This window comes from Monodon monoceros, unplaced genomic scaffold (assembly GCF_005190385.1).
Source record: "Monodon monoceros isolate NGI ecotype Baffin Bay Population unplaced genomic scaffold, NGI_Narwhal_1 Super_Scaffold_5, whole genome shotgun sequence".
Taxonomy (NCBI): domain Eukaryota; kingdom Metazoa; phylum Chordata; class Mammalia; order Artiodactyla; family Monodontidae; genus Monodon; species Monodon monoceros.
In genome coordinates this window covers 85,951,399-85,975,733 of record NW_021703782.1, presented here as the reverse complement: position 1 = coordinate 85,975,733, position 24,335 = coordinate 85,951,399, and the positions used below count along the sequence as shown (strand labels likewise).

The window sequence follows — 24,335 nt, the reverse complement described above, 5'->3', positions numbered from 1 at the left end:
TAGGTTGAATATGCAGTTATTTTGCATATACATATACCACCCCCCACCCCTGCAATGAAGCCAGTTCCTTTATTCTTACATACTTAAATGGGCTTGTTTTATACTACATATTTCTTAAGTTGGACACCTATAAATCAAACCATTTATTAAAGTATAAAGGAGAAAGAAAAAGAGTCCTCACCTCTCCTTTTTTTTGGACATTATACGCAAATGGAAGGCACATTGTTTTAAAATTAAGCGCTTAAGGATGTAGGCAATTATATAATATTCTGAAATAAACATGCTATTTAAGAATAATACACTTGTAATACAAGCAGTAATTAGACCAATATAGCTAAAGACATCTGTCATTATGCAGTGGTGAGAATATATATGGGAAAAGCTACTCAGGATTTTCTTATACTGGTTAACTTTAAGTTGCTTTTTTCAAATGAAAGGAGAGTGGTTATATATATATCACTGACCAGAGGTGATTTATCTTTCTCACAATTAAGCTGAGGCTGGAGAAGACCAGATTGTCGTGGGAATGTGGGTGTTGACGGAAATAGCCTTGTTTGCTACTGAAAAATAGCTTAAGAAACAAAGAGTACAATCCAGGCAACAGAAGAAAAAGTCAGCAAAGGGGAAAAGACAGCAACATAAACAAACCAATATTAAAAGAAGGGGGGAATATGAATTTCAGCAAGTTGAAAGGAATTGCTATCATCACTTCTAAAATAAGTATCAAACCGTCAGTTCAAGTGCACAACCAAATGTTCAGTCCCATGAAAACTAAACACTGACAGTTAAAAAGAAAAAGATGGAAACTGCAAGTTCACCTCAGGGACAAAAATATCCCCTGCCCCACCATGAACACTGTTCCTTTCAGCTTACTTTTACAGAAGGTGGTCTCAGTTGTGACAAGAATTCTGCCATCAAAGTGATGGGTAAACACACAAACAGAAAGAGCAGCACGTCCTGCGTGACACAGATCACAAAAGCTTCTCCTGAAGAAGTGCAGTCAGTGAAGAGAGAGAGAGAGAGGAAGTGAAAGTGAAATTCTTGGAGGGCGGCCACCTCCTCATCTCCACCTACCATCGGTTTTAGCTCTCTGGCATCAGCAACACCTCCCTTACCAGCTTCTTTCATTGCTTTCCTGCTGTTTTCCACAAACTCCTGCAAAACAGGGACCAAATTACATAAATTCTTAGGTCCTTTCAGACTTCAGTTGGTAGATGATTTCTAAAGAATATTTACATTTTTGACTCAGTAATGGTAAATGGATGGCCTAAAAACATAGCAATACGTAATATTTGGTACCACACGTAAGAGCAGCTAAATTTGTGGGGATGCAATCTGTTGATATAAAATCTTTTTTCCCACCATTCCTTGTGACAATCTCACTTAGGCTCAAAGAGATGTCAGTTCTATCTGAAAGAGAAAATATCTTTCGTTTTTTAGAAAAGACTATTTTTCCACACTTAGAATATTGTTTTATTTGTTGTGTTACTTTTTCCGTATCAAGGTTAAATGGAAAAGCAACAACATTTTACTCTATAAGCCTCCTCTTTAAAATAACCCTAGGAGGTAAAAGAAAGCATTGATACTACTAAGTATAGTATACTGTTTTTACCAAGCCATAAATAAGCTATTAGAAGAAAAAAAAAGTCTATCTGGCCTTGAGATTACTCCATAAAGCAGGAAGACAGGGAGTAACAACCAGAACCAGTGGATAAAAGTAGTTAAAATGGGATTATGACCTGAAGGAAACATTTCTATCCTGTCAAAGTTTATGGAGTACTTCCTCGTTCAATATCCTCATCATTCTTATAGAGAAAACTAAAATAATAAAAACTATATATTTTACTCTGCTTTTCTTCAGTGGCTTAAAAAACAAAAACAAACCTCTCCTCCTAAATGCCTTAATCACACAAGAGATGATGCTTCTAGGTCAAATTCCATTATGAAAACAATAGTTATGACGCTCTGTTAGCGTCATTATAGGATTATAATTGAGTCAGGATTATAACTGAGATTATGAAAATGTCCAAAATGTAGCTGGTAATGTTCTTAGTAAAAGAGATAATGAGTACCAAATAGGTCAGTTGAATCACTTGGAATTTTCGAGATTGAAAAAAAAAAGAATCTAGCTTATTTATTAATACATTTATTTTAGATTTAACTAGATAAACCATGTTTCTGGAAGATGGTGTGTTATTTCAAGGTCTAATGTTTAATCTTAAATATTATCCACTCTTGAGATAGGAATATTTTATAGCTTTATTAAAACACATCTTTAATTGGGCAGCATTTGACATTGATACTAGTATTTAAACCATTTTAGAATGGTTTCTAAATTTTTTTAAAAATTTAATTGAGGTTCTAATATAGGGAAGCTGCAGAGGCTACGTAACTATGAAGAATCTGAATATAATATCTGTGTAAAGGTTCAGATCTTGACTAATGGAAAACAATACCATCTACCAGTCATGGGTCTGATAATCTGTATTCATTACAAAACTCCTTCAGTTTGGCCTGGAATACTTAGGATAATGAGTTTTAGCAGGGCTGACAGCAATAATACTTGGTAAGGTGGTGGATGGAGAGATACAGATAGGCACTACAACCTGGGAAATAAAACTTTTGTCTTTGAGTTCTGATTCAGGAAAAGGCACTTAGAACACCAGCTGTCCAATGTTCCAGTTCAAGGGCTAAAAAAGTCGATTCAAGTGTATCTAACTGGAGAGATGGAGGGAGCAGTATGGAATAGTGTGAACTCAGGACTCTTAATGGGAAACTGCTCTAGCTAGGTAGATTTGAAACGGTCTCGTTCATGCCAAGAGGATCTTCTTCCCTGATTTCCCCAAGACTAACCTCATTCATGGGTGCTGAAGGTTTAATTCTGAATTACGCAGGTTCATATAATGGGAATTAAATACAGAGAATAGTCTACAAAATATTTATATTAGTATTTTTATCCTTAAAGCAGTAGAGGGCATTTGAGGTACTTACCATCAGCACTTTATCCATATAAAATTCTCTGCCTGGGCTCCCATCATTGTATTTTGTATCAATGGCAAAACACAAGAATAATACATCCACTACCATTTCGTAAATGGACAGGAAGCAATGAGCGACTAGGAAAGCAAAGAGGCAGACGATGATCAGAGGCAGCACCCATACTGTGTAATCTTGCTGGTAGTTGAGCAGCATAATCCCAGCCAAACCTGTGCTGCAGACTATCAGCACCTAAAGCAGAGAGAACAAAGATCACATTTAATAACCTCTTGCAGAAAACCACTATTTCTTCATCATTTGCAGACTCCTCCATTTATAAATGATGGTTGCATGAGTCCATGCCACCGCAAATTAGAAAGCATAACCCATAAATACCCATATACATGTATATCATATAACATAAATATCATCCTTGTTGACACTAAAAATAATCAAGTTTTCCAAATGTTATGCTTGTTTCCTAAGACTTCACTTATTCAGCATCTGTGGCAATTTTTAAGATAAATGTATACATATATTAGAAAAATAATTATACACACTTTTAGCACTCAGAAGGAAATTATTGACATTTCAGGGTATTGCTATGTATTTTTTCTAAGCATTTTTACATATATGAAATAGTATTATATAACCATATCATTAAAAGTTCTTCATTAATATTTATATATCATAAATGTTTCATAAATATGTATTCAGCTACATATTTACATTTTATGGGTGATTTAAAATTTATTTAACCATTCTCCTACACTTGGAGACATATCGTTTTCAGATATAAATAATGCTGCAACAAACACCTCTAAGAGCTTTTCTTTGTTCCATATTTTATTTCACATAGAATATGTGGTAAATTTAATATGATTTGCCATGAAGTGTTGATTTGGACTATTTGTGGAGAAAGAGGTTGCCAAACACACTCATGCTGTAAAAATAAAAGAAATAGCCATTTGCCTACTGTCAAGAACCACCTACTCTGATGCTTCAACACTGTACACGCAGCACTTTAAATTTTCTGTGTTCCTTTTAATACTTTTTATTTCAGTTTTTCAATAACTCTATGAATGGCTTATGGCAAACATTATCGCCCTCGTTTTATAGATCGGGAAACGTGCTTAGAGGGGCTATAGCTGATCTGCCCAAGGCCACAGAGTAGAATAAAGAGCAGATATCACTCGAAAAATGGTCTTACGATGCCAACACCAGTACTCTTTCCAGGTAAAAGTTCAGCAAATACTTGGATACTGATTTATCACTGTAACAGATTACACTGAATCCTAGCCACACTCTTCCCCAGCCCTTTACCTGGCCTAGCGTCAAGCTTTAAATAACAAAGGAAAAGAAAGAGTTCTCTAGAACCACAGCAGCCTTTCCTTGCCCAGTGCTGAGCACAGGCAGACTGAGAATTCTTCTTTTGCCTTTCCCTCACTATTTATCAACACCAGAACATCTCTCATTCACCATTATCTTAACCAGGAATTATAATGCATCAGAGGATGTATTGGTTAAGCTATAAATTGATCTCTCTCTCAGATGATTTTAGGGAGCAAATCCGGGTCTGCTCCCCTCCCATCATTTTTTGTGGCAATATACCTATGAATCTTCTCTCACAGTGACCTATTTTCTGGGGTGATGTCCACCAATAGCTAATTAGGTCCATTTATTTTCCCTCTTGTGTTTCAATTTCAGGATGAGTTATTTCTTATACCCTTCTTCAATGTTTTTACATCCACCCTGTGGGAGAACTCAGCTGCTTTACACTCTCTCTATGGCACTAAAAGTTAAACCACATTTGAAATGTTAAAGTCAATTATAGGCAGAAGATGTGGCTCAGACAAGTAGATGCTGAGACAAAAACTGTTAAGGTAGAATACTGTCACATGAGAACCAACTTCGAAAACTAGTGACATTTAGCTTAAAAAGTCAATTTAATAATTTACTCCCCAATTTAATTTAATAATTACTCCCCAATATAATGAAAGGGTATCATGCACTCATTCAAGCAGAGGATACATTAGTGGTTCTCAAACTATTAGAGGGGCTGGAAATCCCTTGGGGAGTTTGTGAATAATGCAGATTCCTGGGTCCTGCCCCCAGAGAATCTGATTGGTTTGATTTAATATGAAGCTTAGCAATATTCATTTTCAAAGAACCCTCGGGTGATTCTTAGAAAGTCCACAGCCTATAAGGAGTACTGCTCTATATCACTGATCTCCATGGTAGAGTACACATAGCCCAGAGAAGGTTCAAGAGAATCACCCGGGACTTCTATTTGTATTTCCCATACATTTAAAATTTTACACTTTATAAAGCATATATTAGTGAAAGCTATACATACGTCATTAATAAACAAATGTAAATATATTGGGGAAATGTGCTCAAATCATTTTTTGGTAATAGGATGTTTGATTTTAAAGGTTTAGACATTCTTGTTATAAAGGATAAATTATTTGTGATGCAGTAGAAGAGATTCATACACAGAGTAGGATGTGAGAAGCAGGAAGAAAAGGATGCTGGTTTTGGAGTCAGAAAGATGTAGGACTGAATCAGTTAGAACTTCTTAGTTTTGTGACTCTAAGCAAGTTCACTTAACTTTTCTGAGATTGTTTTTCCATCTTTAAGAGAGACACAATAGGACATACATCCCATAATTGTTAAAATAAGCATTCTGAAAGCATTTAACATAGTGACTGGCAAACTTAGCTTCTTTCTTTCTTTTTTCTTTTTTGTAATCATAAATCTTGCATTTATGATGCCCTTTTCCCCCATGGAACCCATGTTTTGAAAGATTTTGTTTACCAACAAAATAGCATCAACAAATAACTCATATTTTCATTTTTTAATAATTGAAGCCAGATTAAATTGTCAGCTAGAACATCTAATTGTCATAAAAAGTATTATCAAATAGAGGTAAAATAATTTCAAACAGAAGCAAATAAACAAGATTTGGGGGATTTTTTTGGTATAGTTTTATTGGCAATAAATATGCAGTATGCAATATTTATTAGACTTAAAATGCAATACCTATTAGACTTAAAAATGTTTAAAAAGCTTCTAAATCACTATTCTTAATCTTTGAGGACCCTGTAGGCCAGTGATCATAGGTCACAAGCCACTAAACTAGAGGAGCTAAGGTCTCTTCCAAATCTAATTTACCATTCCATAAAATCATTGGGGCTTCATAGAAATGGAATATATGACACTGTCTTTTGTTTTCTTTCTAAAATCAAGGTTTAGAAAATTAAATTTAAAATTTTGAGATATTATGAATTCACGTGCAGTTATAAAAAGTAACAGAACGATTCCATGTACCCATTACCCAGTTCCCTTCAATCGTAACACCTTGCAAAATTATAGTACAAAGTCACAACCCAGATATTCATACTGATACGACAAAGATACAGAACATTTCCATCACCACAAGCATCCTTCGCTTTAAACTTTTATAGATATTCTTACTTCCCCCCTCCCCTATCACTAACTGGGTGACCACATATATGGTCTCCATTCCTATTGATATAATATTGTCATTTCAAGAATGTTATATAAATGGAATCATACAGCACTTAATCTTCTGGGATTGGCATTTTTCACTCAGCATAATTCCCTCAAGATTCATCCAAGTTGTTCCATGTACTAGTAGTTTGTTCCTGACACTTTCATAATGTTTATTATGATCTACCTAGTTGAACTATCTGATCAAAAACTATTTCTGCATACTAGTAGCCATTAATTTCATTAATTGTAATGAAAGAAACTCTTTAAAAGATTTATTGTATTCTGTGATCAGAACTATATTTTTGGAAAAGCAAAACAAGAATTTATCTTAGTATGTTGGAAACCCAGAAGTTTTTTTTTCCTCTTATCTTTCTCCTTTTTTGATTTCTCAATTTAAAAAGTGTTTACCTTTCATGGTTTTAAAAGTCTTGTTTTTACAACATTAGAAATATTATGTTATTCAAAATTATATTTTTCTGGAAAGCAACTTGGAAATATGTATCAAAAATCCTATTATGTATTTGAACTCATTAATTCCACTTCTAGGACTCTGGCCTCAGGAAATAAGTATTAATGTGGGCAAGAACTGGTATACAAAAGTTTCACTTTATAATAGTAAAAAATTGAGAAAAGTTCAACTGTAAAAAAGCCAAAAGAACCCAGAGGCTTTGTTAATAAATAAATGATACAACAACTATATAGACATTTTTAATAAAATGAGAAATGCTCATAATATAACACGAAGTGAAAAAAGGGATACAAAACTTCCTTTTCTACCAGATTTTAAATTGTCTTTACTGACTAGTATATAAGCAGCACCCAGAATAGCCCCTAGTACATTACCAGTAGGCACTCTATAAATGTTTGTTGACTGACTAAAAGGTTATGATAAACCTAAAGAAAAAATTTTGACAGGTCATTAGGTTGCTGAAAAACTCAAAGCCAATTTTAAAACACTGTATTTTATCCTGTATATATTTTTCCATTATAAGAGAAATGCATACTTAATACAGAAACTTTATCATATAAAGTTTATCAACTTTATCAAAGTTTCTATCATATCATAGAAACTTTACCATTATATGATAAAGTGGGGGGAGGTGCTTGGAATCACTCATATTTTCAATATCCCAAAGCAATCGTTATTAAAACTATTTTGAGATATTAATTTTCTTTCTCTTTCTTACGCACATTTTTATGCACATTTTAAAATGGTTCTGTGATGGTCTAGTAGTTTTACTCAGCTTTTCCACTTATTATACACATTATCACATTATAAACTCAATAAAAAACATGGTTTAGGGAATTCCTTGGTGGTCCAGTGGTTAGGACTTGGCGTTTTCACTGCCATGCGCCTGGGTTCAATCCCTGGTTGGGGAACTAAGATCCTACAAGCCACACGGCGTGGCCAAAAAAAATTTAAAAAGTTAAAAAAATAAAACAAAAAAACAGGGTTTAAGAGGTGAATAGTCTGTTGATTATTATTTCCAACCTTTACCGTCAGGCAGTAGATTGTTTACAATTAGTCACTACTATAAGTAATGCTGTATTTAGAATTATCTCCAGTAGTTTACAATCATCAGAATCAAAAGGATTTAGGGGAAAAAAAAAAAAAGGCAGGCCCAGGGACAAAATTAATGTCAGTTGAGGCAATTATAGCACACAGTGATTAAAAACTTTGAAGTCAGACAGATCTGAGTCTGAACTCCAGCTCTGCCACATTCGAGTTTTCTAAATTTGGACAACCTACTTATAGCTCTCTAAACTTTGGTTTCCTTTGCTGTAAAATGAAGATAATAGTAGTAGGTCTCCTTACAGGGGAGGACCAAATATAACACTTCACATAAAGCACTGCCCTCAGTACCTGGTACTCAGCAAGTGTCTCAATCAGAGTTACTAAAATTATTGTGATCAAATGTTGCCACTTGGTATAATTTTCTCCCTTATTCTCTATATGTCTTCTTATTTCTCTTTTATTTTAATTGCTCTGCATTATATACGTTTTTATTTTAAGTTGCTTCATATCTTTCTTAGCAGTAGGGGTCAATTATAAATACATAAAAAATGAACAAAAAAATCTGATGCCTCCCTGAGTTAGTCATATAGCACATAAATAATAGCAATGGTTACTGACAGGGTCAGACCTGTACTCATTCGTTAACATGAATTAACTCATTCAATTTTTACTATAAAAATTTTCCTCTTATTGTTAAAACATGACAAAAACAAATCCAGGAGTCATAATGTACGTTTAATTACAAATTTTCAAAATAACTATCTGTATGGTTTTATAATTCTTTTTAGATGACAATTGCCTGAGAACTTAAAACTACATGACACAGTGCTAATCAATGCCTTTCTGCATCAAATATTTAATTCCCTTTCAAAAACATTTTAAAGGCACAGTGGTTGGAGTAACTTAAGTGTTCAGCAGTAAGAGAATAGCATTTGATGGAACAGTGGCCATCATGATAATGAGTAATTATGAAGATTATCAAAGTAATGCAAAAAATGTATATGAGAGAATATGAAGTGAAAATAGCAGAAGAAATAGCTATGAATACTAGGATTGTTATACTATGGAAATATAAGCCTGTGAAAAAACACTGGGAGGGAATATAAAAATAAGTTATTAGGTTATAGTGGTGGTGCCGTTTTCTTAACTCAATTTTTCAAATTTTCTGAGTATTTTATGGTTTGAAATATAGATACAAAGATAAAGTGAGTCCTCAATTATAATGTTATCTAATATTTTGCAGATTTTAATAGCACAGAATAGAAAAACACTTTTGAGGACAGTTAGGGAAGACCTAACAGCTCTATTTTAAAGGGGTTTTTATATAGTAACGATGACTGCTAATATTCATCAAGAACTTGCAATGTATCAAGCACTATCTTAGGTACCCTACAAGTATTAATCAGTCTAACCTCACAGTTCTAGGCGTTTGGCACTATTATTACCCCAATTTCACAAATGGACAAACCGAGGCACAGAGTGGTTATATACCCTGCCTCAGGTCACACAGCTAGTCAGGCCAGGATTTAAATCCAGGCAGTCAGGCTCCAGATGCAGTGCCCCTAACCATTACATGGACTGTTTCTTAATTCAAAATATGTAATGGGCAAATTACTTAACTGCTCCGTGCCTCAGTTTCCCCATCTATAACATGAAGATAATAACAGTACTTCCTTTACAAATTTATTATGAGGATTAAATGAGCACAATACATGTAAAGTACTTAGAACAGTGCTTGACATATTTTAAGGGTTTTGTAAGTGCTTGCTGTATATTATGTGACTTTTAGGCTTTTTGTGGGCTACATATATTTTTGAAATTAAAGAGCAACTATACGCATATGCAAAAATTTACTGTCTGTCTCAGATAATATACTTGGTCTTCTTACCTTGCCTAGGAATAACATGAAATCCCCCACTGTGTTGATGGCAGCTACTCGCAAAGCATTCTCCACGAGAATGACAAAGGCGTCCTTCGCTGAGGTGCAGAAGTTGGTGCTGTTGATAGCTGTGGCTGTGTATGCGTTCTGGACAAAAGCAAAAACAATTTTTCATCAGTACATGTAACCTTTAAGATTTAAACCAAACATAGTTAAAGCATAGCTTGTAAAACTACTTCACAGTTAAACCCATGGCTTTGGTGAGGTACAGATTTAGATTAAGCACAAGGAAATATGAGACATTGACATTAAAAAAAAAACCTGATATGGTAACGAGAGCTTCTCATTTAGCCTAGCTTAGGTCCTTTAAAAACATTGATATTTATTAAAACACACATAAACCTTTCCAATATCCATTAACTTCTTCCATGTATTAGTAAATCAAACCATAATTTAAACTTTCCTAGATATCTTGGGTTCATTACCATGCATATCAGTGATGCATTATTACCACTTCAGTGATGCTTTAAAAGCTGCACACACACACACACACACACACACACACACACACACACACACAAAGGCATCAGATTGCTGTGCTGCTTTATCTGGAACCCTTCCTCCTTGGTACTTTCTTCTATGCTGTCTTATCTCATAGTTCTTGCAATAGACAGCTGTTTGCTGCTGATCTTATACCCCTCCCTCCTGGGGCAGGATCCTAAATTCCCTTTAAGAAAACAGACCTTCCCCATTCTCTTGGAGTCTGAGTGAGACTAACACTACCTCCAGCTCTTGGGGTGGGCCTTGGTTGATGTAAGCCAATCAACATGTTCTACCTACAACGATTCAGGGACTCGTACATAAACTAATCAGAGCCTATGAAAGTAAAAGATGTTCCCTGGGGCTGCCGGAGGAAAAAAAGAAGTTTCCTTTCTCTTCCATAGGTGCTCCTGACAGCAGCTCTCTCATTTTTCTGGACAGCAAGGTGTGAGGGTACGAATTGCCATGGCTGTTTTGCCAACATAATGGAAGTCAGAACAGGGAGAGGAACCAGGTACTCGCATTCGGTGACAATGTTTGCAAGATTAGGAACTAGCCAGATTCTGGACTTCTTAGTTATTGAAGCTAATAAATTGCTAAGAATCTCTCCCTTCTTCTCTCTCCCCCACCCCCTTCTCACTCTTGCTCTTTCTTAGGCCAGAATGAGCTGGTTTTCTGTCCCTTGTAGTACTGAGTCCCCAGCTGACATACTTTTATTAAGTCATACCTGCTTCTGCTGCCTCATGTTTTCCTTGACCACTCAGACATTTTCCTTCTTTTTTACATTGCATTCTAGAACAGCATTGGCATTTCCAGGGAAATGTGAAGAAGTAACATAACATGAAATATGTCTGAGTCTTAGAAGGGAACGTATACATACTTTGTAACTAAAACTTACCGTTCTAACCAAGAGGGAGGGAACCCAGCCCCCCCCCCCCCCATCAACAGTCAAGAGGATTAAAGTTTTACTGAGCTCTGCCCACCAGAGCAACAGTCAGCTCTACCCACCACCGGTCCCTCCCATCAGGAAACTTACACAAGCCTCTTAAATAGCCTCATCCACCAGAGGGCAGACAGCAGAAGCAAGAAGAACTACAATCCTGGGGCCTGAGGAACAAAAACCACATTCACAGAAAGACAGACAAGATGAAAAGGCAGAGGGCTATGTACCAGATGAAGGAACAAGATAAAACTCCAGAAAAACAACTAAATGAAGTGGAGATAGGCAACCTTCCAGAAAAACAATTCAGGATAATGATAGTGAAGATGATCCACTACCTTGGAAAAAGAAGGGAGGCAAAGATCGAGAAGATGCAAGAAATGTTTAACAAAGACCTAGAAGAATTAAAGAACAAACAAACAGAGATGAACAATACAATAACTGAAATGAAAACTACACTACGAGGAATCAACAGCAGAATAACTGAAGCAGAAGAACGGATAAGTGACCTGGAAGACAGAAGGGTGGAATTCACTGCCGTGGAACAGAATAAAGAAAAAAGAATGAAAAGAAATGAAGACAGCCTAAGAGACCTCTGGGACAACATTAAATGCAACAACATCTGCATTATAAGGGTCCCAGAAGGAGAAGAGAGAGAGAAAGGACCAGAGAAAATATTTGAAGAGATTATAGTCGAAAATTTCCCTAACATGGGAAAGGCAATAGCCACCAAGTCCAGGAAGCGCAGCGAGTCCCATACAGGACAAACCCAAGGAGAAACACACCGAGACACATAGTAATCAAACCGGCAAAAATTAAAGACAAAGAAAAATTATTGAAAGCAGCAAGGGAAAAACAACAAATAACATACAAGGGAACTCCCATAAGGTTAACAGCTGATTTCTCAGCAGAAACTCTACAAGCCAGAAGCGGGTGGCATGATATACTTAAAGTGATGAAAGGGAAGAAACTACAACCAAGATTACTGTACCCAGCAAGGATCTCATTCAGATTCGATGGAGAAATCAAAAGCTTCACACAAGCAAAAGCTAAGAGAATTCAGCACCACCAAACCAGCTCTACGATAAATGCTAAAGGAACGTCTCTAAATGGGAAACACAAGAGAAGAAAAGGACCTACAAAAATAAACCCAAAACAATTAAGAAAATGGTAATAGGAGCATACATATCGATAATTACCTTAAATGTGAATGGATTAAATGCTCCAACCAAAAGACACAGGCTCGCTGAATGGATACAAAAACAAGACCCATATGTATGCTGTCTACAAGAGACCCACTTCAGACCTAGGGACACATACAGACTGAAAGTGAGGGGATGGAAAAAGATATTCCATGCACATGGAAATCAAAAGAAAGCTAGAGTAGCAATACTCATATCAGATAAAATAGACTTTAAAATAAAGAATGTTACAAGAGACAAGGAAGGACACTACATAATGATCAAGGAATCAATCCAAGAAGAAGATATAACAATTATAAATAAGTATGCACCCAACAGAGGAGCACCTCAATACATAAGGCAACTGGTAATTGCTCTAAAAGAGGAAATAGACAGTAACACAATAATAGTGGAGGACTTTAACACCATACTTACACCAATGGACAGATCATCCAAACAGAAAATTAATAAGGAAACACAAGCCTTAAATGACACAATAGACCAGAAGATTTAATTGATATTTATAGGACATTCCATCAGAAAACAGCAGATTACACTTTCTTCTCAAGTGCGCACGGAACATTCTCCAGGATAGATCACATCTTGTGTCACAAATCAAGCCTCAGTAAACTAAAAAAAACTGAAATCATTTCAAGCATCTTTTCTGACCACAATGCTATGAGATTAGAAATTAATTACGGGGAAAAAAAACGTAAAAAACACAAACCCATGGAGGCTAAACAATATGTTACTAAATAACCAAGAGATCACTGAAGAAATCAGAAAGGAAATCAAAAAATACTTAGAGGCAAATGACAATGAAAACACGATGATCCAAAACCTATGGGATGCAGCAAAAGCAGTTCTAAGAGGGAAGTTTATAGCTATACAAGCCTACCTCAAGAAACAAGAAAAATCTCAAATGAACAATCGAACCCTACACCTAAAGGAACTAGAGAAAGAACAAACAAAACCCAAAGTTAGCAGAAGGAAAGAAATCATAAAGAAGAAATAAATGAAATAGAAACAAAGAAAACAATAGCAAAGATCAATAAAACTAAAAGCTGGTTCTTTGAGAAGATAAACAAAATTGATAAACCATTAGCCAGACTCATCAAGAAAAAGAGGGAGAGGATTCAAATCAATAAAATTAGAAATGAAAATGGAGAAGTTACAACAGACACGGCAGAAATACAAAGCATCCTAAGAGAATACTATAAGCAACTCTATGCCAACAAAATGGACAACCTAGAAGAAATGGACAAATTCTTAGAATGGTATAACATTCCAAGACTGAACCAGGAAGATACAGGAAATATGAACAGACCAGTCACAAGTAATGAAATTGAAACTGTGATTAAAAATCTTCCAACAAACAAAAGTCCAGGACCAGATGGCTTCATAGGTGAATTCTACCAAACATTTAGAGAACAGCTAACACCCATCCTTCTCAAACTCTTCCAAAAAATTACAGAGGAAGGAATGCTCCCAAACTCATTCTATGAGGCCACCATCACCCTGACACCAAAACCAGACAAAGATACTACAAAAAAAAAAAAGAAAATTACAGACCAATATCACTGATGAATATAGATGCAAAAATCCTCAACAAAATACTAGCAAACAGAATCCAGCAACACATTGAAAGGATCATACACCATGATCAAGTGGGATTTATCCCAGGGATGCAAGGATTCTTCAATATACGCAAATCAAGGTGATACACCACATTAACAAATTGAAGAATAAAAACCATATGATAATCTCAATATGCAGAAAAAGCTTTTGACAAAATTCAACACCCATTTATAATAAAAACTCTCCAGAAAGTGGGCATAGAGGGAACCTACCTCAAGATAATAAGGGCCATATACGACAAACCCACAGCAAACATCATTCTCAATGGTGAAAAACTGAAAGTATTTCCTCTAAGATCAGGAACAAGACAAGGATGTCCACTCTCACCACTATTATTCAACATAGTTTTGGAAGTCCTAGTCACGGCAATCAGAGAAGAAAAAGAAATAAAAGGAATACAAATTGGAAAAGAAGAAGTAAAACTGTCACTGTTTGCAGACATGATACTATACATAGAGAATCCTAAAGATGCCACAAGAAAACTACTAGAGCTAATCAATGAATTTGGAAAAGTTGCAGGATACAAAATTAATGCACAGGAATCTCTTGCATTCTTATACACTAATGATGAAAAATCTGAAAGAGAAATTAAGGAAACACTCTCATTTACCACTGCAACAAAAAGAATATAATACCTAGGAATAAACCTACCTATGGAGACAAAATACCTGTATGCAGAAAACTATAAGACACTGATGAAAGAAATTAAAGATGATACCAACAGATGGAGAGATATACCATGTTCTTGGATTGGAAGAATCAATATTGTGAAAATGACTATACTCCCCAAAGCAATCTACAGATTCAATGCAATCCCTATCAAATTACCAATGGCATTTTTTTATGGAACTAGAACAAAAAATCTTAAAATTTGTATGGAGATACAAAAGACTCTGAATAGTCAAAGCAGTCTTGAGGGGAAAAAACGGAGCTGGAGGAATCAGACTCCCTGACTTCAGACTCTACTACAAAGCTACAGTCATCAAGACAATATGGTACTGGCACAAAAAAAGAAAAATAGATCAATGGAACAAGATAGAAAGCCCAGAGATAAACCCACACACCTATGGTCAACTAATCTATGACAAAGGAGGCAAGGATATACAAAGACAGTCTCTTCAATAAGTGGTGCTGGGAAAACTGAACAGCTACATGTAAAAGAATGAAATTAGAACACTCCCTAACACCATACACAAAAATAAACTCAAAATGGATTCGAGACCTAAATGTAAGACCAGACACTATAAAACTCTTAGAGGAAAACATAGGAAGAACACTCTTTGACATAAATCACAGCAAGATCTTTTTTGATCCACCTCCTAGAGTAATGGAAATAAAAACAAAAATAAACAAACGGGACCTAATCAAACTTCAAAGCTTTTGCACAGCAAAGGAAACCATAAACAAGATGAAAAGACAACCCTGAGAATGGAAGAAAATATTTGCAAATGAATCAACTGACAAAGGATTAATCTCCAAAATATATAAACAGCTCATGCAGCTCAATATTAAAGAAACAAACAACCCAATCCAAAAATGGGCAGAAGACCTAAATAGACATTTCTCCAAAGAAGACATACAGATGGCCAAGAAGCACATGAAAAGCTGCTTAACATCACTAATTATTAGAGAAATGCAAATCAAAACTACAATGAGGTATCACCTCACACCAGTTAGAATGGGCATCATCAGAAAATCTACAAACAACAAATGCTGGAGAGGGTGTGGGTAAAAGTGAACTCTCTTGCACTGTTGGTGGGAATGTAAATTGATACAGCCACTATGCAGAACAGTATGGAGGTTCCTTAAAAAACTAAAAATAGAATTACCATATGATCCAGCAATCCCACTACTGGGCATATACCCAGAGAAAACCATAATTCAAAAAGACACGTGCACCCCAATGTTCATTGCAGCACTATTTACAATAGCCAGGTCATGGAAGCAACCTAAATGCCCATAGACAGACAAATGGATAAAGACGTTGTGGTACATATATACAATGGAATATTACTCAGCCATAAAAAGGAACGAAATTGGGTCATTTGTAGAGACGTGGATGGATCTAGAGACTGTCATACAGAGTGAAGTAAGTTAGAAAGAGAAACACAAATATCGTATATTAACGCATGTATGTGGAACCTAGAAAAATGGTACAGATGAACCGGTTTGCAGGCCAGAAGTAGAGACACAGATGTAGAGAACAAATGTATGGACACCAAGGGGGGAAAGCCACGGGGCGGGTGGGGGTGGTGGTGTGATGAATTGGGCAATTGGGATTGACATGTATACACTGATGTATATAAAACTGATGACTAATATAAACCTGCTGTATAAAAAAATAAATAAAATTCAAAAATTCAAAAAAACCCCAAAAAACTAATACTAAACTTTCTTTGGGTTATTTGTATGGAAATATGTTAATATAAATGTTTCAGACATTACATGAGATTCCTAAAAATCTTATATGTTCTGGTATAATGTTATAAGTCATAATTCTAGTTATTACTTTAAAATGTATATCTCAGAAATAACTAAATTTCTCTGTCAAATGCATTATTATGAACTTTCATCAAACCTTTAACTGTGGTCATTTTTAAGTCTTTTGTCATTTACACACAGTTCTAGGTGTACTCTGATGGTTTTGCAAAAATGTTCCTATAAAAGGGTTTCATCTTCAAGGAATTCATGGAAAAGACTCTGACAAGTACAGGTTTCTGGTAACTGACTGTGCTGCTGAACTGAATGAATTAGCATTTTCAGAAATCTAATGGAAAACTGATGAATTCATACAAGTGCTAATAAAAGATCAAGATGAAAAAAAAATTCCATGGGTCTGAGTGAACTGATGAGGATGATTATAATTTTTGTGACTTTCTGTTTGAATTTAAAAAATGTGAAAAAAAATACAATGATGTATATATTTATATATACACATTTAGTGATTTATGGATTTGGTGTTTTTCATCATTCTAATAATAATTTCCTTTTGACAAAAAACAAAAAACTTACGGTCCTGAGAAATTTTTGGTTTTGTGCTGACTTAAGAAATTGTTGGTGAGTCCAAAATATGGAAGTTGCTGGAAAACTGCAGGACACGAAGGGCTTACTTTACACTGTGTTGTCTGAAAAGTTTTAAACATTGAGCCCAGGAGAGATGGTCTTTAATTTATGAATGTTTCAACTGTACGCGTGTTAGTTATTAAGAACCTGGTATGAAGATGAGGTTTGAGTTATCAAAAATTTAGCTTCCCATTATATGCTTAATTTTATTGGTTAAAAATGCAGAACTTTTCAGGGCCAAGGAGAGAGTACTGTACTGAGTAGGTCACTACTTGTGGTTCATAAACTTTTTTCAGTAATGGAGCAGCAAGAAATTATGTTGCTCTCTAAGAAATATAGTATGATTTTGATATATGAAATTCCATCATACAAATTGGCATAACATCACAATATATTACTATATCATGTTTGTAGGTCTTCTTATCTTGAAAGCTAATACATACAACATTTTAAGGAAATCATACTATTAAATTGTCCTGGTAACATTCATTTGCTGCTTGCTCACTTATACTGTCATCTGCCAGTGTTTCCTATCAGTTAAAAGGCAGCAGGCACCTAACTGCAGTGGCTCACATTTTTTCATCTTCTACAAAGCTTCTTTTGAAACATTCTGCCAAAGGCCTCATGACATCGAAATAAACTATACTTTTGATCTTGTATAACAGTAACTCGGCTGAAAAATGATAAAGAACTTCCCAAGCCTGATCTATTCTCAAAGAACCCAGATTAGTTCCCACTTCTCACCAGTTCCCTATGTACTCAAGAAAAAACCCTATTTAACAATTTATTCTAGAGCAGAGGTTTTCAAACTACCACCTGTGGGCTAAATCTGTACTTCTGTACATAAGTATTATTGGAAAACAGCCATATTCATTTGTTTACAAACTGTTTCGGCTGTTTCCATGTTATGATGGCAGAACTGAGCAATTGTGGCAGGGGCTATATGGCCCACAAAGCCAAAAATATTCACTGTCTGGTCCTTTGCAGAAAAACTTTGCTGACCCTGGCTCTAGAGTAATGCCAAGAATCAATACCAACCTCACTTACAGTCTAGGGAACCCACCTCCTCATCCCTTTTGAAATACAAACCACATTTGCTCATTTTCAGTCTATTAGTACCTTTTTCCACAACTTCCAGACTTGTAGCATTTTTTACTACAATTCTTCAGTTCAACAATTGACAAATGTCCTTGGTGATCTGAGATACAATTTCCCTGAAGAGAAAAACCTTATTTCCCCTATTCTAAGATATGATCCAGGGGCTAATAAGCCAGTTATTTAATAAAAGGTTTTCAGAGGGAAATACCCTACCATATTGACTATATACATACTATATATATGTATACACACACACACACACACACACGCACGTATATATATATATATATTATTAATGCTGATGTAAAAAAGCATCATTATAATGTCTAGAATCAAGGGTATTGGATGACCCATTTAAATCAACTAGGTGTTGCCTTAAATCCCACCCCCTCAGTGAGGACGAACAACTCTTAACTACGTTGTTCTCCACTTTCCAGTTTGAACATAACTTTCCTTGAAAGAAGAGACAGCAGCAAGAGAGGATCCACACACCTCCAATCTCTCTTCTCTGTTATCATCAGACCAGCTGAGTCTAGAAGCAGACCCAACACTTCCAAACTAAACTACAAAAGTTTTTTTTTGCTCTCATTAATTTTCAGAAGCTTCAGTTCATTTGACAATTATTATTCTTCCTCTGCTGCTTCTTTCTTCTCTCCCCCACCCAGCTCCACCCATTCCATCTACTTTTAGAGCGAAAGGCTATTTGTAGACATGAAAGGAGGCAATAATGATTTCTTTTCTCCACTCCTCAGTTCCAGGGTTGGATATTCTCATAGAAAGTTAGCCTTCTTGGCAATATTCCTACAGATCTATGCAACTCCTTTATATTCAACCTAACTGAAAAAAGTAGGTGGATATTTTATAAACGTTTTCCCTCTCTCAAGGCAGGAAGATGAGCTGCATGTTATACACAAAGGTCAAGATGACCTCTTCAGGAAGAACAATGTGCTAAAGATCATAGCAGGCCATTTCCCTCTGCTTCTATACCTCTTAGTCTAAAGGATTCATGCTAAGGTTCTCAAGAGATTCTGAGTCCTTTGTAGCTTTCCCTAACTGTTCTCTGAGCTTTCTGCAGACCACTTAGTTAAGATTTTTAGAGCCCACCCACCTGCTTCCCAGACCGCCTTCCTGATCTTGAGCTAAACTGCCCACAGACAGGCATAATGATTAATATTTAGCCTGTGCACAACATCTGCTCAGGCAGGGCACAGGCTTAGAGACTATTCAATTCTCAGAAGCAAGATAAAAGATGATCACCATCCAGGAATCTTTTTAAAAGGATGCCTGTTAGTCCAAGTGGTCCCTGGTGTGTGCATTTTTGTGAAAAAGTACTGGTCATGTGGAAGAAAATATGTTAGGGCAGAGGATCGCCAGGCAGGTAACCCAGGCCTGCCTGGCCACCGGTCAGAGAACAGCTTCTACATTTTTACACACTTTCTTTTGTTCACTGAAGGACCTAGAAATTCTCTTAAAGTTTAAAATCTTTACATAATAACTCACTTAATATGGGCAAACTAGACAGCAATGGTAGGAAAAGGGGAACAGTTATGTACAACTTTGTGGATCATTATACATTAAATAAGGGAAATGGTAAGTAAAATGATCCCTTTCTTATTTTGAGTGAGGGAATGGAAGGGGCACAAAGTCCAATCTATACCATATATTTCATTCAGTTTGGTTGCAAATATTATTTTAAGGGGCATAAGAATTAAAAGTATGTTGCAAATCTTAATTTAAATATTGTCTTTAAAACCATCACTTACCTTAGTTTACAGCATGAAACATGAAAGTTTGAGATGTTTGCATATTCTCTATAATAAACTATACTTTAGTTTTCTTTAAGTTTCACAAATATGTATATACAGTTGACCCTTGATCAACGCAGGGGCTGGGGTGCCAACTCCCCCTCACAGTCGAAGATCCGCATATAACTTTATACTCTATGTTTTCTGTGATTCCAGCATCCGTGAATTCAACCAACAGTGGATTGTGCAGTACTGTAGTATTTATTTTAAAAAATTTGCGCGTAAGTGGACCCGCACAATTTGTTTTTCATTCTATGTTGATTTCACTACATTAGCATATTAAACGACACACCTACCCATGCCAGTACTGTACATTAAGGACCAAAACAGGATAAAAAGGGGGTGGCACCCCACTCCCTCGAAAAAGCCCTGCCCCTTGCTTGGTAGACTAATGCATGTGCCTCCCCATCATTAGCCTCACTCCTCCTCCCTTTAAAACTAAATCCCTCTCGCCAGGTGGGTGAGAAGTTCATCTGTGATGGACCCATACAATTTAAAACTATGTTGTTCAAGGGTCAACTGTAGGACACTGTGCATTGCCATGGTAAGATCTAGGTAAACTTAGATTAGAAAACTTCCTCCACCTCTAGGTCATGTGATCTGCCACAAGGTCCCAGGCTCAATCTTCTCATGTATAACAGAGGAAATGTGCCTTCCTTTCAGAGTTGTGTAGAGAAAGTGATAATATATATGAAGTGCTTTGTATACTATCAAGGATTTAAGTAGGTGCTCAAAAAATAACTCCCACTCATACTATGTAGAGAAAAGCTTTATAATCTTAAGAGCTTATCAGCCGGAGAGCAGATACCCTCCAGTGTTAAATGTACTATCTTCAAGTGGAGTCAAAGTAAATCAAGGCCTGAGTAATCCAATGCCCAAATGTAACAGATTCTAGTTGTAACAATCTTTCTACCTAAAGTGAATTTTATAGGTTAGATTAGATGTACCATAACTTTCCTGTCACATTAAGATAAGCACCTGCAGAAACAAAGAGCAGTTCACAGTTCACTCTGTTTATCTGCAAAACTCTAGCACCTATGCTGTAAATATTTAATAGCTTATTTTAAAAATCTACAGCTCTTTTTCTGAAGTCAGCTATATTTTCCACATTGTTTAGCACTGAAGCATGGTTTGGGATTATGGAATTTCATAGGGTGCGGCACAATGACTTTGGTCTACCCTGCCTCCATGTAAACACTCCTCTCCATTATCCTCTACATTCTCTAAGGCAGTGGCAACAAACTAGTGGCCTATGGGCAACTGACATTGTGGGGTCCAAAGACAACACAGTGTTTGCTTTGGCTCACTCAGAGTTATTCTTTTCTTTATTAGTTGTCAACATTTTAATAGCAGGCGATAAAATGCAAACATCCAGAATTCTGGCTTCTCTTAGAAAACTGGAAGAGTTAGAAACTGTCTGTAAGTTCTCACATGGCAAACAGTATCCCAGAGCTAAGTAGTGATGGCCCTCTCTGGATGGAAAGTGACCATCCAGTTGATCACTCTCTACTGCTCCCTATTGCTTTAGACCCTGGCTGCTGCACTCACTCACAGAAGTGACGTAACGGACTTCAACCGGCCCTGCAGGGGTTTGTGTCGTCCAGTCCTGCTCCAGGATTCTGACTGTGGGTTGCATGCTGACATCAGGAGTTGACAGCAGAAGAAAGGATAGGAGGAAAATGATGCAAAGGGACCTTAACTAACTCACTGTTAACAATTTCCAGAGAGTACTACACAAAACAGAACTCCAACTGAGAGACTCTGCATGTGAAATGTGAGCCACAGTGCACGGCACGTGGTAAGTGCTCAGTAAATGTTAGCTGGCATTATAATTAGTATTACGTTTTCAATGTACTCTATTGAATACTCTGAAGATAACCTCAGAGAGTAAACAGGTGACTTGACAAGAAATCTTTGAAAAATAAGAAGGAGAGATCTGCATCACAGGATACTTGAGATATATAATGAAGTATGATTAAATACTCCAGTACTGTACACCTGTAACATATAATATTGCACATCAACTATACTTCAAAACAATTTTTAAATTAAAAACAAACAGTGCCAGTAGAAGAACAGATCAGAAAAGAAAGCCCAAAGACAGACTCAAGTATGATATGTAAGAGTTTAATACATGATCAAATTGACACTTCACAGCAGAAGAAAGGATAGATTAATCACTAACTGGTCCTGGGACAACTGATTAAATCCCAGATAAACTAAAATGTTTTTTTTTTCCCTTTTAAAAAGGGGGAATCTCTAAAGGACTATATGAAAAATTGCTAGAATAATTATTTGATCTTGAGGTGGGGAAAACTTTTCTAAGTGTAAAAGCCAAGTAAGAAACCATGAAAGAAAAGTTGAACAGAACTGACAAGAGAAAATAGAAAATATAACTGCTGCACATTATAAAAATGTAAAATAAATTAACTGTGGACAGTACTATAGAATAAGATTCACCACTCACTGAGCACATGCTTAGAGCACTGTAGACTCTTTTCCTCCTCACGGTAACTGGCACTACAGATACTCTTTTGTTTTTTTAATTTAATTAATTTATTTATTTCTGGGGCTGCGCTGGGTCTTCGTTGCTGTGCACGGGCTTTCTGTAGTTGCGGTGAGTGGGGGCTACTCTTCGTTGAGGTGTGCGGGCTTCTCACTGCGGTGGCTTCTCCTGCTGCGGAGCATGGGCTCTAGGTGTGCGGGCTTCAGTAGTTGCAGCATGTGGGCTCAGTAGTTGTGGCTCGCGGGCTCTAGAGCACAGGCTCAGTAGTTGTGGTGCATGGGCTTAGTTGTTCCGTGGCCTGTGGGATCTTCCCAGACCAGGGCTCAAACCCGTGTCCCCTGCATTGGCAGGTGGATTCTTAACCACTGTGCCACCCGGGAAGTCCCACTACAGATACTCTTATTAGCCCCATTTTACATATGAGGCTTAGAGCTTATCAGACATTAATTGAAGTGAAATACTGCAAACTTCTTCTCAAAGTTAATGATAAGTATTTTAATGAAAGTGGTAGGTAGGCAGACATGAGCGGCTCCTCGCCCTGTCCTGGACGGGGTCATCTTTCCCTCCCCGACCTGGACACAGGTGATCAGAACATGCCCAGAGATCTTCCCTTTTTGCAGTCAAGGACCGCTAGGATTCCAGCCTTATGGAGACCAAACAAGACGAACCCGTCAGCACAGGTTGACGCAGGCCCACCAAGACCTAAAAGGTGCCTCACAGTAAAACCCGGGGTTCATTATGCCGTATTTATAATAAATTAGCATTGCGGTTTTTGCCCATGTCCCCCGGGGGTTTCGCTTGGGTGCTTGTGGGTAAGCGCCTGCGCACAAAGAGAAAAGTCATATAACCTAAAGCTGTCAATCACCTCGGCAGTCAAATGACGCAAGACGGAAGGAGGGACTTTCCACCACACTGAAAAAGCAGCCCTACATCCGTTGCGGGCTGCTTCTGGTTTCCGGACGGCCTGCTCCCCTTCTCTCTCTTGGGAGTATATTCTCGCTTTGCTTAATAAAACTTCTGCTGCTTAAAACTGCTCTATGTCTCTCGACTGAGTTCTCTTCTTCGGGAGGTCCAGGACAGAGGAATTGCCGTTTGGCTGGTAACAAAAGTGTTATGTTAGCATGGTGAGATCATGGGTGATGTTTTGTTCTTGTCTTGGTTTTCCAAACTCTTCAGTGTCTTACATTTATTTTTACAGAAAATAGATTCATTTGTAGAACTACCTTTTGAATTTTCTTTGTCATAGCTCTGTTATCTTAGAGTAAAACATAGGGAGTTCTTTATAAAAAAATAAAATGCGGTGGAGGGAGAGCGATAACAACACTTACTAGGTATCTACCAAGAGTTAGACACTGTAAGAGCTGATTTATCTGCATTATATTTCATCCTAACCTAAAGCCTGTGAGGACAGGTATATTTTTCTCCACTTACTGAAGAAGAAAACTGAGACTCAGAGCTTTCATGGAGCTTGCCAAACAGTTACACTGCTGGGGACTGAAACACGTCTTCAACATCTGGGCTCTCTTTATTGGGCCTCCCCCCAATTATCCACTGTACCTTCTCCAACAAGGCTATAAAAGTGTGGGCTCAATCCTATGTGTATGGGAAAAGGAACTTCATTTTCAGAAAGCAATGATAAATAAAATACAGGAGACAAAACGAAAGGTGTGAGTCGAC

At 36.7% G+C, this 24,335-nt stretch overlaps 1 protein-coding gene across 3 annotated transcripts in view; it reads right to left on the bottom strand.

Annotated features, from left to right (window-relative positions):
* SLC44A1 (solute carrier family 44 member 1) overlaps positions 1-24,335 on the bottom strand; it is a 212,292-nt gene that overhangs the window by 57,330 nt on the left and 130,627 nt on the right. For 2 of the 3 annotated variants that reach the window (XM_029203110.1, XM_029203109.1), the window contains exons 13-15: positions 9,897-10,034; positions 2,992-3,228; positions 1,075-1,155 (exon numbers count right to left, since the gene is read on the bottom strand). In XM_029203110.1, coding sequence (XP_029058943.1) covers positions 1,075-1,155; positions 2,992-3,228; positions 9,897-10,034 — 456 coding nt within the window. Of the gene's footprint in view, positions 1-864; positions 1,156-2,991; positions 3,229-9,896; positions 10,035-24,335 lie in introns of those variants that run through there. The other variant, XM_029203107.1, reaches the window with a different exon arrangement.